Below are 15,511 nucleotides of genomic sequence, written 5' to 3'. Positions count from 1 at the left end.
GGGCAGCTTATTTAATGTAATTAGTGCGCTGACACAGAGGGATTGGTTCTCTGACCTCTTTACCCTTCAACCAAACAGCAGAAAGCAGCTGTAGACACACACTTTTGGTTGCTTTAGTAAAGACAATGATGGGTTTATTAAACACATGCATCTTTCATCATACAGTGAAATGTGGTGTCCTGCCTGGTGTGGCCCTCTAAGGGGAATTAGATTCTTTAGCCAATAAGAGTCCTGTTGCTGTAGCTGCACACTTCACACCTGTGATGCTGCTGTGATCAACTGGAAGCTATTAAAATACACCGCAGCGCCGTGATTTAGATTGACAAGTCTTAACAAAGCTCTTTTCATTTACTGACACTTATTGACACAAGTCCCCACTTTTTTTAATCTTTACTCTGCACCAGCAGAAAACCTGATGGGAGGTGAGCTCTACCCAAAAAACTCATTTGCCTAAAAGGTTAGTTTCAGTCATGATTGGATTCATTCAATTTGTGTGGGTTTTTGTAATGCACTTGGCCTCAACATTTTTCACTTTTAGCAGTTTTGGCTCACTTGTCTTTTGCTTTATATTACCATTATATTCCTAATTATGTTCCTCTGTGATTATTGTAGTGGTAATTTAGCTTCAATATAAAATATAAACTTCATTTCTTAAGCTCAGCTCTGTTCAAAGTGACTGTAAATGAAACTAACAAATAAATGCAAAGACCTAATTCCAGAGAGTTTATGTGAACCTCCCAGTACCTTGCAGTACACTTTTTCTCTCTTGGTTCATCTGTGCTCATTTTTTTTTTCAAAACATATTTTGCAGGTCTGGAGCTAATGGATCATAACACTTATTACAGTTTTTTCATACTTTCATAAACTTTCTTTCTTACCTTCATTACCTTTTTTCATTACCTTCATTACTTTCATGTTTCACACTTTTCCCTGCTAATAGCGGCACAGCCATTCAGGAGAGCGGCTTCGGACGTTATCACGCCATTCAATGGTCATTATCAGTGGTTATCAGCCCATACGTATGGGCCGGTAGGTGCCCATCTACCTGCTGGCAGCGGTGAATAGGTGCGGTAGATCGTTGTCAATGATCCGTAAGGTTGATCACGGCTCGGATGATTTAACCAGCAGAGTCAGTAGGGGCGCTGTTGAGCGGTTGTTGTTCCGACGGGAGGATCGAAGTTTTTGATTTTGATTTATTAGCGAGCATAACTTAGCAAGTAGCTAGCGGTATTGTGTTAGCTAACTGTAACCTGAACCCCCCACCCGTTATCCAGCCCTAACCCTAACCACAATAACCTCTAAAGCTGCTTAACATAGCAACTTAGCTAGCTGTTAGCTGTTCGCGAGGAGGCAGAGCAGGCACCTACTGGCCCATTCGAATGCGCTGATAAGTTCTGATCAGCCTATTCGTAATGGCTGATAACACCCGAAGCTTCAGGAAGACGCCTCATCCTCAAAGCAGCAGTTAGATGAATGAAAAGTCATTTGAAACGGAACCTCTGGCTCACAGACACACATTACAGTACACTTATAACACCTTGTACGGTTGTGTGTTGCTCTACAACAGAGAGAAAGCAACGCCCACCTGGCAGACCTCTTCAAAGCACTTGATGGGTCTGAATATTCTCATAAGTGGCCAGATAATGCGAGAGGGAGAGGGACAATGAGATAGCAGGGTGAAAGTAATGATGGCTAGTTGTGTCTGATAAGGCGTTTTTATCTGCTCTCTCCCATGTCTATGCACAATGGGGCCCTTGTATGGGCGATAGTAAAACACTGGGCTGTTTGATGCAAGGACCCATTAAATGGTCATAAAACTCGCGCTGGGCTGGAGTGCGTTTGAAGGGAGCTTTTGTTTCCAGCGTGGATAAAATAAACAGGTGAGCTGGAAAAGAGACTGGTGAGTTGGAACCTACCAATAGAGAAGTTCAGCAGACGCAGGACTCTGAACTGTTGGAAACTGCAATGAGTGAGACTAACATAAAGTAAAGCCGTGGTTGTGTCTGTGTGGTGCAGCCGCCAACGCGCTGTGGGACTCAGCTCCTGGAGCTTTATGCCTGCTTAAAATGTGTGGCTTCATTTTGGATTATTTGGAAAGGTTTGCACGTGCTGGTGATGGTGGTTTTGTTTGTATATTCAGTAGGATCTGAGCCTGTAGCCGGCACACAAGGTTACATGCAGTATATCAGTTCCTTGGGTAAACATACTTCCATTGTTTGTTTTATAGAAGCTTCTGGGTAATTGGGAAATTACAGAAGAAAAGAAATTGACATGAATTTAACAAACAACTGCATTCTCTCCACCAGCAGCTCAGAAAGGGTCTGGTTCACACCAGATAAGAGAGGAGAAGAGTAAAGAAAGGCCAAAGTAAGACAGACAAAAGGAGATTCACATCCAGTGGACTAGATGTCATACGGCAAAGCTCAATATTGGTTAATAACTGATGGGGACAGGGTACAGAGACCAAGACGAGAAGTAAAACTCTAATAAATTACTGTTATCTTTTTAATGAGACAACATTAATTTTGGTCTCAAGGTCTTGTAGAAAGCGGGTTGATTTATCATCTGCCTTGAACATTGTGGGAATTAGTCTTACCTATTTAGTCTATTAGTATTACCAGGGCTATGGAGAGCTTATGTTCACTTCACAGGAAGCCCATTGTGCACTGAATCATTTATCACAGACACAGCCTGGACATTGTACTCCATGCCTGGTGGGAGAACCGGCGTCGGTCCGGAGCATCTCTGATACAGTAGTCACATGCGTTCGAGCAAATGTGAAGGAAGAGCAGATAAAGGAATGTGTGACTTAGCCTGTGTTATGTACGGCCACACAGGGGATTTAAGCACACCTGACATTTATATATCTCCCACCTTTTAACCAACTTTATGTAATGCAGCATTCACCAAAAGCAAACAGAATAAATACAGTGCACACCTAGGTTATAAATCTCAGAGGATGGCGGGTACAGTTTGTAACCTGAGACTTCCTGTTTTAACCAACATGTACCCTTTAAAAAAAGTATTCATAATTTTTATGTATGTATTTTTATGTATTGTAACCATATTTACATTTTAAATCTATTAGTCCATCCATCTGTTTTCTACTGCTTAGTCCATTATGTGGGGTTGCGGGGCTGCTGGAGCCCATGCCAGCTTTCTATGGGTGAGAGGTGGGGTACACCCTGGACAGGTCGCCAGTACCAATAAATCCCAAATAGCAAAACATTAAAACTAACTAGAACATTCATCAGTGCAAAAATCCAGCAATCTAGCTTTACTGCGTTTCCTTAAGTTTCATTAGTCTCAAGATAATCGTCCGTGAGAGACAATCGTGCAGACTGGGCCAGCAAACAGAGAGCACGAGAGCATGGGTTAGTTTTAGGATTAGCCTCAGAGCTGTGGTAATGATTGAAAAATATGCTTGTAATTGCTGATAAGCTCTTTAATGTTTCGGTTAACTGCTGTTAGCTGCTACGTTTACTGGCGCATAACTCACAGATAAACTCTGGCTTTGTAGTGCAACGTCAAGGGCCGGCCGGCTTCTTTGAACCAATTGTCTTCTGACAGTTGGAAGGGTGTGCACTGTGTTTAGAGAGCTCTGCAAAGGGTTCAAGAGGGCATGTACATGTGAGGGCATCTGTGACAGAGGAAGGGAAAGGAGGGCACGAGTGCTCAGCTTGGTCAGGTCAGATTTGTTATTAGAAAGTTTGTAAAGGAAAAAAAATACTTTTACTTGGGTTCCATCTGGAAAATTCCCATGTGACCTCTGACCCCTGAAAGGATTTGACTTATATGGATCAATATGGTCTCATTACTATTGCTGCTGTTTATAGCTGTGAAAACAAGATAAATGGGAAATGCCACACGAGCAGTTCTGTAAACTAAATGCTAATATCTACTGTGCCTGAAGTTGAGCAGGTGCCTTTTTGTGTTTAGTGTGCATGTGCTCCCCGTGCGTGGGGTTTTATCCAGGTCCTCTTGTTTCCAGTCAATGTCCACATGGAGAAATGGAATTAGGCTCCACAGTGACTCTAGATGTGACTGTAGAAGTATATAAGCAGGATCAGAAACAGCTGGGATTAAACCCCTTTGATCATGACAATAGAAAGATAGATCAATTACAGGGCCTATAGAATGAACGCAAATGCCTTAGTTGTAGTTGTAAGAACAGGAACAAACAACAAAGTGACAAACAGGGGCCAATTTCGTGTACTGTTTCAATCTAAATTGCGGGCCTCTGTTTACAGGACCTGGTGACTGATTCAACCGTGGCTCCGTTATTTAAATTACTTTAAAATCATAAAAGTGGGGAAAGGAGCTGAGAGAGGTTGTGAGAAACAGCCAAACTTCCACGGAGCAAATTACCTTTATATCAGCGCCAGGGACGGGCGGGTAATCTGCCTGATGGAGAGCTGAGGCTGAGAGAGGAAAGCGGGGATACGGTGGAGGAGGAGCGGAGGAGGTGGGGGGGGGGGGGGGGGGGGGGGGGGGGGCGCAGGGCCGCCCCAATCTTCTGGAGGTCAACTACACGTGCTCGTGTCAAACGATTCCTCCCTGTAGTGTTGCTCATATCTGCAGAATGGGATTCAATTTCCTGAGATATACAGTTAAGAGGTGTTTTAGGTGGATGCGGGATTAGACTTCGACACTATGTCATCGCCAGTAAAGAAATCTGTGTTGCATTGTTTGTTATTGAAGGTGTTTGGCCGCCGCAGGGATGATGAACGTCTGCGAGGACGGCTTCGAGGCCTGAGTGATGACGGAGCAGCGACAGTCATTTTGACAAGCATGCCGGTAATTTGATGGTTTTCTCGGTGGATGCGGTCCTTTCACTGCCAGAGCTCAGTGCGCATCCTAAAATGTTTTGTCGCACCATCAATCAAAAATTCAAATTATTAGACGAAATTCACACATTTTTTAAAAATTCAGAAGCCGAGCAAAACAGCCAGCTATGAATCTGCTTAACGTGCTTGATTTATCAATTCACAGAACAGTTGCCGAATAATCTTGACCAATTGAACTATTATCTTTCCTTTGTTTGCAAATAGCGTGTACTTACAAGACGTAATATATTTTTGGCTCGCTAAGATACGTGCTGGAATGAAATGTGGACAGAAAATATGCAGTTATTTAATTACTAAAACAGGGCTCCTCAAACTTCGAACGGTTCTTTAAAGAGACACTATTGGGTCAATAAATAAACCATTTGTTTATTTGTTTAGTTATAATTTGCTATGAATAGACGCAAAAACCTTTTGATTTGGGTTTGGTTTAGATATGGCAATGTTGAATTTTATTATATTATTGTCCCTAATAAAAAAAGTACAAAAAGTTAAATAAAAATGCCTATGTCCAATAGAAAAAAAATCGAATAAATCGAATAAAAGTTTCAGGTAAAAGGCATTGTTCAAATAGTGTTTTTATTTGCATTTTGTTAAATTAATCAGTGTTGTCTTGTTTTTTAAATAGCATCAGCAGCAAATGCAGATCAGCAGGTTAAATTAATCTATTCATTATTAATAGGTTGCAGCATTTTCTGCTTACGGTTTACGGGTTGCTTTAGATCATATAATTACAGTGATATGAGCAAGTATAAGCTTTTTTATGTTTATCTCAACACCAGGAGTGCTGAAAACAGCCACTATGCGTCTAAGGTGTGAGCAGTAAAATTAGTTTGGCCAATCTCAGGCCGGTGCATATGTCTCTTTGTTTATGGCACGATATATGTGGTGAGTACGAGGAGCTGGCACTAAGATAGATACCGAAAACACAATTGCCTAATCTTCTAATGTACCTCCGCTCTATGATGCAGTTGAAGGTGTTTGCGGGCGGGACAAGGGTTGAACATTACCTCACTCTGAACGCTTTCTGGGGGGGAGAAACGAGCGAGTAATTAGCTGATTAGAGGCCCGTCAGAGCAGCTCAGCCTCCAGCCAATCCCGACCTGCAGGGGTGGAGAAGCGCGGCTGATGGCGCGAGACGCCGGAGTTGGGAAAGTTATCGATGCGTGCAGACATGCGGACCGGACGCTTCAGGAACGCGCGCGCAAACGTCAGTATCTGAACGTGTTGTGAGTCCAGTCAGCGCGTTAGTGGGTCCACGTTGATCATGTTTCCTTCTTCATAGGTGACGCTGACTGCCCAGCCCGACGTTTAGGAAACAAAAGGACAATATATGCGTTCGTGACTGGAAGAGGCTCCGCAGTCTGGCGCGCGGACGCACACAACAGGTGCGCACCTGCCGAGATTGGCACGTTTATTTGATAACGACCGTGCAACCATCCCGACGGACACTGTCATGGAGAAGTCGAAAAACTTCAGGATCGACGCCCTGCTCGCCAATGAGGGCAACCGGGTGAGCCGAGACCTCTCCCCGGCTCTGAGCAACGACAGTCCCGCGGACAGCCCGGTCTCCTGCCGCCGAGCGGAGACCCCCCCTCCGCGCGCCGCGCACCTCCAGGCCGGAATAATCCCCAAACCGGGCGTGTTAGCCCTCACTCACCCGGGACTCGCCTCGCTGCCTCAGGGGGCGATTCCCGGCATGTACCCGGCACCCATGTATCCGCTGTCGGCGCTGGGTGGACAGCACCCAGCCTTCGCATATACCGGCTTCACACAACTAACACAGACCTACCCAGAGCACCTGAAGGCGGCCGCCATGGTGGGATCACTGCCCCTGGAGCACTGGATCCGCGCTGGCATCATGATGCCACGACTGCCGGACTACAGCTGTGAGTACGACCAAAAAGCGTCACCAAAATAGTAAATATGCAAACATTCAAATCCACAGACCAAATAAAAAATACGACAGAAGAGAGAGAAGAGGATTTAAGTTGTTGGAGAAAAGCAAATTGTTGTCACCAACCAAACATGTCGATTTTGAGCCGTTATCAGTTTTTACAGGAAGAGAAACTGTTTAATCAGATCACATAAACATCTGAAGAACCGCTGAGACGTTGCCAGTTCATAAAACTCAAATAAAACTAAGTTAGTTTTTCACTTATTTTGACTTGTGTTCCTTTTAATCTTTATGGTTTATTTAAATGTTTATTATAAATTATTAAACGTCAATTAATTGTAAGCAATTGAACATGTCTTTTTTTAATTCCCTGATAATAATCAGTTAAATGATCAACACGTTTTTAGATGATTACCTAAATAATTAGCTAAATAAATGAAATAAATGCACATTTTGTCATGGTAATATGAGTTTTGCGCAAACTGCTTAACCTATGATTTTACATTGACAGTAACACTGGAGATCTTCGTGCAGCGTTAGCCAAAGCCCAATAACTCATACAGTATCATACATTGCACTGCTTTACTGCTTATCTGTGCCATATTTTAATTTTGGCCCATTTATTTCTCTATAAACGCCAACCTGATGAAAATTGTCTTTGTGTGACGAAGAAACTATAAACAAACACCTAAAACGCTCTGTAGTTCATCAATAAAACCCCCAAAGCCTTCATTGAATTTTCATTAAGTTAATGGCATGCCTGTGTTTTTATGGCCCCTGCGCCCGCTTCTGCCGTGTCCCCTCGTCAACAATAAACTGGAGTAAAGCTATTACAGTTAATGATGGCCAGAGAGTGCGGGCATATGTCTGCATGTGCCCACCAGCACAATTATGTTGAATTTATTAAATGTCCTTGGTAGACCCTTGTATAAATAAACAAAGAATAAATATTACAACATTTAGTTTCATTCTTACGCAAAATATCAAGACATTGATGTAAAATGAGTTCACCAAGATCATAGAAATGAGTAAATGTGAACTATAATTCTGTCCTTTATCCTCCAGCGGGTCCTCAGTCCAGTTTGTTGGGAAAGTGCCGGAGGCCCCGCACGGCCTTCACCAGTCAGCAGCTCCTAGAGCTGGAGAACCAGTTCAAACTCAACAAGTACCTGTCCAGACCCAAACGATTTGAAGTGGCCACATCACTAATGCTGACTGAAACACAGGTACCGTTAGAGAGACAAGGCAAATAAAAATGAAGAAAGAAATAATAAATGATGTTATGCATTTTATTATGTTTCCAATACACAAATATACATATATAAAGTATATATGTATATGTATATGTGAATATATAAAATATTCTTATTATATTGCTCAGAGTAAAACTAGCTGCATCAAGTACACTTGTGTTATCAGGCACTTTTCTTACGTATTTGACCAGGAAAATACAGTAACTGACTTAATTACAGGGGTTTTAACGATAAAGAATAAAACTGGTCTGAGGTAATATTATACAAAATAGTAATTGTAACTCATATCAAAACAGAAGGTGTCAGAATATTTAACAACTCATCTATAAAGTGCCTTTTACTCTAAAGACTAGAATCTTTAAAACAGTATCTGTTTCTTACCAAATTGTGACATGTTCCTCTGGTTTTAACAAAGAGCACTCACAAACAAGAAAAATCTGTACTACTACGTTTACTAAATTTTAGAGAACTAGATGTTCTGCACTGAGTAAATAGGGATGTTCTAGCCATGCAAATAACAGTCATAATAAGAAAACAAATTTAATTGTTTCTACACATTTTTCTAATAAAATGCATTTTAATTGCAATTTCATCTCAATGTAGGTAAAAATCTGGTTCCAAAATCGAAGGATGAAGTGGAAGCGGAGCCGGAAGGCAAAGGAGCAGGCCACCGCATCAGCCCAGTCTGATGCAGAGCGACTTCGCAGTGGAGAAAAAACATCCACAGAGAAATCGGAAGAGAATAGGAGAACTGTAAATCCAGACAAGAGAGCCCTGGATTTAGATTTGGAGGATGGAGAAGAAGAAGAGGAGGAGGAGGAGGAGGAAGAAGAAGAAGACGATAGTCAGCACACGTTTCCTGTTGGGATGCAAAGATCTACGGACTTCTTGCAGCATGGTGCTGATGTTGGCTACAGTCCCCACAGCACCTTTTCCGATGATGAGTTGGAGGGGATGCAAGTTGGTGACAGGAAGATCAGGGCAGGACTGTGAGGAGATACTGAAATACAGAGACCATTACACTGGTGTGGGTGTCATCACACAAACAAACAGTTTAAACACTCTGTGAATAAATTAATGTGTACATTTTGTAGCATGCTAAAAACATCTCTTGCATAGCTGTCATCACCTTCTGATCACTTCTGATAGACTGGAGCTCCACCCAGTGAAAACATATAAAGGACATGTAGCAGGACATCAGACATCACCACAGTAAACAGAAAACGTTGCGGTGGTCTCTGTCCCATTACATTTGCTTTTATTCATTTTATATGACCATCTCGTTTTGTTTTTCATATGGAAATTGTTCCTGTCAGTTGCTCATGTTACATATATAAATACATTTAATTTATTCAAGTGATCCTACAGATTAATCATACATGTATTTATCTGGAACTTGTTTGTGATGTAACTGTGAAATAAAGAATGAAAGGAAAATAGAAAAAAACAATAAATTAAATGTCAAAGGTGTAAACATTTTTCTGTGTGATGACAAACTACACACATACTTACTTTCTGTTTCTTGCGGACAACAATTTATAATAAGGATGCAATGAAAAACAAAAAAGCACAATGAACTGAGAATCTACAGCCACAATAGCTCTGTGAGGCATCAGAGGCCCAACAGGGCTGAGCTAAATGCTAACATGCTGAAATGCAGAGACCGTTTGGTTTTGTATTAGTAATTAGATAATAAGTGATAATCAAAGCTTTTATGAAACTTAACAAGTTACAAAAGAAACTGGAAGATTCATAGTGTGTGGTCCAAACAATAGAAATGCAGCCACAGTACTGCATCTATAGCAAAGCAAAGCATTCACTCCCAGTTCAGTGTGTTAATTTATTGCAAAAGCTCTTAAATATTAATTACTCAGTGGGGTTTACTGATAACCAAATAATTAAGTTAATTAAAAAAAAGGTAAAGCAATCAAAAGCCTTATAGTAATGTCACAGAGGCCTGTTTTAATTTCTAAGATCATGAGTGTGCGTAACTGTGGTGTGGTGGTGTGGAGTGTTTTATTGAGCGCCCATGTAGAGGCTGTGATTAAAGAGCAGTAAAGGGTCATTTACCCTCCCTCAGACCACACTCTCATCTTTATAGCAATTAAATGTATTCCTAACCACTTGCAGAGGAGCCTCCTCGTATCACCTACCTTATCTTAGCAAAAGCATACATCTGACAAAAAAAAGAATTAGCCTCATTACTGGGCCTTTGGATCATTGCACAGCTTATATAAGAAATATTGACCATTCCTACATTTCTAAAATGTTGTATCATAGATTGTCATTTTATTCACTCGCCACACTGTTAAAGAAAATTATGTTGGATGTACATTCAATGAAATATAACATGATAATAAAATAATATAATGTTCTAAATCTTCAATTAAACTAAAAGTAAAAGTATGTTCACATACAAAGGTGCCAGAGGAAACCAGAGCTTGTTGCCCGATTAGCATTCCAGCTTTGCAATACAAATAAAAGATGCTAACAGGCAACTTTATTTGCAGTTTAGCCTACAGTATATCTGACCATGTAGACCTATTGTTGACTGATATTGTAAAGCTGCAAACTAACAGCAAACAGTCCTTTCAGCACACATCTGACTCTAACAGTGACAAGCGTAACTTACTTTGCTTACTTTATAAGAAACTCTTTAGCTTTGATTTAATGGGGAAGACTAGAATTCACAACGAGGCTGGAGCCTGAACCTCCATCAAAGTGCGGCTTTTAATTTGGCTGAGAATCATGAGAATCAATAGAAGCTCATTTAGTTGTGTGACTTGTCAGCTCTACGACGAACGCTATTCGGGCTTTTTTATGACATATGGGCCCTTCTGACACAGTACAAAAATCATAAGCAATTAATAAGCCAGCGGCGCAATATATGGAGCTCATTGATTCTGTTTCTCTCCTAGTTTAATCGGAATACACCAGTCTTGTTGATTAAATATTCCCTGCGTAAATTAGACCGGCAGCATTTTCCTTCAACAGTTGGCTTGACAGAAGTGCTGACAGCTTTCTTCCTCTTTATTTTTTTAGGTAGTAATGCACAGCGAGCCTTTGTGTTTCTATAAAAATGTTTCACTGTCTATTGAATCACTCAAGTCACCCCCGAGATGTCAGTTGAGCCTTCAGACACAGAGTGGTTACCAGAAACCCCCATTTTCATAGTTAGACAAATAAACCAGTCTCTTTTGCTTTGTTGGATTATAAATCATTCTCCCTCAAAATATTTACACCAAGTAGTTGAATCAATCAGCAAAATGTTGTGCTCATTACGTAAATATGAACAGATTGTGGGATCTTTTAATGTAATCACACATATTGGTGTAGGTTTCCTGGGCCCTGTCCTGTCACTTAACTAATGGGCAAGAAAGGGAGTGAGTGACAGGACCTCATAAATTCACATCTGTCTGACTTAAAACGTTGTTCTAAAGCTTAAAAAGGCTCCTTTTTTAATACGGTTTATTGTATGGTCAGGTGGATTGTGTTCATATTAAAGGTGCCATTTATGGTTACAGGAAATGCTTGTTACAGGTGTTTTACCACTTGCATTGGATTGCAAAGTGATGTAATGTGGCAGTGCTTGATGTCAGTGTTACCTTCAGTGCTGATCAGGAAAAAGATTCAACCTGCGTCGGAGAAAAGAACACACGGTGTCACATCCTCACTTTTTTATTTTTGAGATTATTGAATCTGGAAATGAAATAATATATACAAATAAAATAATATCAGAAAATACAATTAAAGGTGGTAAAACTAGAAATGCCAAAGCAGAATTATAGAACATTAGCATCCTATGACCAACTTTACATCATGATCATGACTCAACTCTCCACGGCTCTCAGCCTTTTATTACATGTATCAGTGTGTTTTATGGACCGAATGTGAATATATTTAAAGCTATTATTTCGCACTATTCTCACCAAACATTTTAAAGGAATCCACATCCAGACTTTTACTGGACAGACTTGTGTAGAACAAAGCTAATGTTCGCCCTCTTGTGGCAAAATAAAGGTAGACGCTGCTGCCAAAAATTCACTGTTTGAATCGATACAGAGGTGTTTTTACATCAGTTGCTTACATGTTCTCAGTCTGATTAGCCTGGTCTGATAAGTCCACTAGTTTGTAGGGGGTTTTTGGTCAGTTGTGTGCCATTTATTATTTGTATTTAAAATAAACATTGATTAACGTCTTTTCATTGGTGCAGTAAGTCCTTACATGAAAAAAATTGTACTTGCTACTTACTAATTTGCTCATTCTCCTTGTCCCCACCTGGACAATGAAATAAGAGAAAAGGACACAGGGGCCGGGGCCAGTTGCAGGACTTTCTCAATAAAACACCCAAGAGGACTTGTAGCGCAACATCGAAAAACTTGAACGCTTGAAGGATTGTGGTGATGTTTTGACAGACACTGATGTGCAATATCAACGTAATTCACTGATACAATGATTTATTCAGCCAAAGTCTGTGTTGTTGGTGACGACTGTCAATTACTATTTTTTGACCTTTGCAGAATGAAGGACACGTCAGGCAGCTCACGAGGTCAGGTCACTCACCAGAATACCCTGCCACCAAAGCAAAGCTGTTGGAGCATCCTGCTTAGTCACGAGTGTGGTGTCGACCACTTTGTCGATACCTGATCAAAAGGGATTCAGTGCATTCTACAGTGTTTCAGTGACTGTGGTCTTCACTTTTGGGACACTCTGGTGGCCGACCCATATTTGGGGTGTTAAAATCAATTAAAAATATAAATACTACTTCATAAACAATTAACATATATGACTTTTATCTCAATTACAGACAGTAGAGATAACACATTTGTTTAATTTTTGCAACCAGCCTTATTAGAGCACAATTTATAATAGAAGTTTGACTCGTTTTTTAGATTGTTCCAACCATTTTTAGCTTTCTTCGAGAGCTCCTGTCCCAGGTTGTAAAATGTGAAAGAAATCTCACAGATATTGTTGTGCTCACTTCCATTCCACTTCCACATTCCATCTGTCCTATTTATCTCTGTCTGTGGGCCTCTTTCAGTGTCTGGATAGATGACATAGTTTCAGGACTGCAAGAATATGAGATCTAACAGCTTTTCTGTGCTTAATATGTGCATCTCTATGTTCATTTGTATATGGGGGTCAGAATGACCCGGAGACCATATGTAAATATGTGGGGAAATCTTAATTAATTTTTTTGTTTGTACATGTTTATCATGGAAAATAAGATAAGGCCATGGATATGGAGTCAAATTAGGGCCAGATTACATTTGTGTGTGCGTAAACCAAGCTGTGTGTGAGTAACTAGATGCGTGTGTGCGTAACCAGATCTGTGCGTACATAACCAGATCTGTGCGTACATCATCTTATACTGAAAAACAGTTAGTTTTCAAATAAATCATTCAATAATCATGTGTGGAGTTCTGACTAAGGATGCAGCAGGTTATTACTGACAGAGTGACAGTACAACAACAGTGAAAATTGTAGAACAAATACCTCCCTCAGTCAGACTAAAGAGAAATTGGAGGGATGTTTGGTGCAGGCTGTGGACCAATCAGGAGGAAGGTGGACAGGAACTGGGTGAGGCTGCTTTGTTCACTTTATTAGGAACACTGACATCTGCTCCAATCCATGAATTCCACTTTGACCAGGTTCTTTATCTGTCAGAACAGTAATGATTCTACTGTGTTCATTACTGAAGTCACAGGTGATGGAGTCATGCTGTAGGGAATTATAAATGATGACTATACTGTAATGTGTTTGCTCCATACTGCACCTAAAATACCATCACAACCCTGTGATACTGTTTAAACTGTTAGATTGTGTAGGTGATGTGATATACTGTACAGTCAGTTTGCTTTAATACCCCAGAGGGGCAGTGGTCATTCTTTCACAACCAGTGGTGAAAGAACGTTCCGCCCCTTCAGCTCGGGTATCAAGCTATTTGATCCTAAATTTGGGATAACTAAGCTTTTCTCTTTTCATCAAGCTCAAAGTTCTGTCACACTATACCACAATACACATGTAACGATCACTTTGGCACTCAAATAAGCAGAGAAGTCAGAATGGTTAAAGCGAATAAATGCATACTAATTAAACTATTGTAACATTGGACATACTTAAAAAGGCACATATTTAGGTTGTGTCACCTAAAAGTACCCATGGTCTTTTCATGTCACACTTAACCATATGTGTGTTGTTTATGTTAAACTTACAATTCTGTTGTGAGAGGGAAACAGTGTCCTGTGGAATAGACAGAGTTCCGTGCATTCTTATCTTCTGGTGAACCACAGCTTTGTCTCTGAGGAAGGGAGTGAAGCTCACACATGGTGTTTAGTTACCCAGGTCCAGACGTGGATTGCTACAGTTTAATTACAGTTTAACACAGTTCCAGGACCTGTACCACGACCAGCCTCTCTCCCCCATGTTCTACCCCACTAAGGTGTTCTATTACATGAACCATGTCTCTACCAGACCACAACAGCCAAATGACCACATTGCTACTGTATGAATGATGAGTTTAATGTTTTACTCATCTGTGTAGACATCTAATGGCCACACGTTGTCTGAGCAGCTTTACAGTCAACTGTGGCAGTAATACTTGTGTACAAACTGCAGGTAGCCTGGTGATTGACTGGATCATACCTTAATAACAAGCTCTCACATTCACTAACAGCAAGACAACACAGACCCAACTGTTACAGACTAGTCATGGCGTTCATCTGTTGACTTGAGCTTCACAAATGTCAGCAAAACTCTTATTTGCTCCTCATATTGACATTAACATTATACATTATATAACATTGTGTGGTGATTAACATTATATTTGACATTGGGACCAGAGTTATGTGAACTCGATCCCTTTTATACAAATTACTGTATAAAAGGCTACTTTATTACCCAAATGAGCCATTGTGTTTCAACCCATCAGTTTTAATTTATTACTCTGGAGATTGTAGAATAACTGCATAATTGTGGAATAAAATTTGGCACATTCGAAACGCATTTATTGTCCACTCTGACAAACACAGGATAGGTTCGTACTTAGTTAGTTCGATTAAATCGAACGTCGTCTTCCCTCTTGGTGCGGTTCGTGTTGTTTGACTCGAGTGCGCACCAAAACAACGCACGAGACCCCCAATAATAAGCGGAGAGGACGTTCTCGCGTAGATTGAAGTTACGTTTTTTGGTTTTGGATTTTTCTGTGTGGAACGGAACCGAACCAACCAAGGAGAAATGGCTACAAGGTTACAAACTAAGCAACTGATTCAGACCACAGTAAACAAATTAAGGTGTGAACGCACCCATAATGTTTACCTGTTTACCCACCTTAACATGTTGTAACATGTTGCTATATATGCTGTACATGTCCAATCATATATTTGTTAATATCCCGTTTCTACTTGACTCAAGCTCAGGCCGCGGAACGTTTGCTCTGATTGGCTGTCTGGTATTGTCTCGTGCCTTTTCTCCAACGGACGTGTTTCGTAACTCACCCTCTGCACCACCTTCTGCGT

The 15,511-nt window shown here is 40.7% G+C and overlaps 1 protein-coding gene and 1 long non-coding RNA gene across 8 annotated transcripts; one reads left to right on the top strand and one right to left on the bottom strand.

Annotated features, from left to right (window-relative positions):
- The first annotated feature begins 332 nt into the window (after positions 1–332).
- On the top strand, positions 333–8,987 carry mnx2b (motor neuron and pancreas homeobox 2b). 5 transcript variants are annotated; one of them, XM_055507315.1, is made up of 5 exons: positions 333–1,880; positions 4,702–6,054; positions 6,130–6,733; positions 7,807–7,967; positions 8,598–8,987. In XM_055507315.1, exons 3-5 carry the CDS (start codon positions 6,301–6,303, stop codon positions 8,985–8,987), a joined length of 984 nt encoding a protein of 327 aa, XP_055363290.1. In that variant the 5' UTR covers positions 333–1,880; positions 4,702–6,054; positions 6,130–6,300. The 5 variants fall into 5 exon arrangements, with proteins under 5 accessions (XP_055363290.1, XP_040925943.1, XP_055363291.1 ...); XM_055507316.1 differs by having other exon boundaries at positions 794–1,880; positions 4,702–4,797; XM_041070009.2 differs by having other exon boundaries at positions 4,702–6,733.
- Positions 8,633–15,489, bottom strand: LOC114851926 (uncharacterized). 3 transcript variants are annotated; one of them, XR_008694167.1, is made up of 5 exons: positions 14,210–15,489; positions 11,600–13,654; positions 10,148–10,170; positions 8,924–8,994; positions 8,633–8,768 (listed from the first exon to the last, which is right to left on the bottom strand). It is a non-coding gene; the product is annotated as an uncharacterized LOC114851926 (long non-coding RNA). The 3 variants fall into 3 exon arrangements; XR_005897436.2 differs by having other exon boundaries at positions 11,600–15,423; XR_008694166.1 differs by lacking the exon at positions 10,148–10,170 and having other exon boundaries at positions 11,600–15,423.
- Between the last annotated feature and the right edge of the window lie 22 nt (positions 15,490–15,511).

Source organism: Betta splendens, chromosome 3 (genome assembly GCF_900634795.4).
Source record: "Betta splendens chromosome 3, fBetSpl5.4, whole genome shotgun sequence".
NCBI classification, from domain to species: domain Eukaryota; kingdom Metazoa; phylum Chordata; class Actinopteri; order Anabantiformes; family Osphronemidae; genus Betta; species Betta splendens.
This window is presented reverse-complemented; position numbering and strand designations above follow the sequence as displayed.

Coding starts and splice junctions, on each gene's coding strand:
- mnx2b (XM_055507315.1), top strand. CDS start 6,301: ATGGAGAAGTCGAAAAACTTCAGGATCGACGCCCTGCTCGCCAATGAG. Junction 6,734..7,806: donor ACGACTGCCGGACTACAGCT/GTGAGTACGACC, acceptor TTTATCCTCCAG/CGGGTCCTCAGTCCAGTTTG. Junction 7,968..8,597: donor TAATGCTGACTGAAACACAG/GTACCGTTAGAG, acceptor ATCTCAATGTAG/GTAAAAATCTGGTTCCAAAA.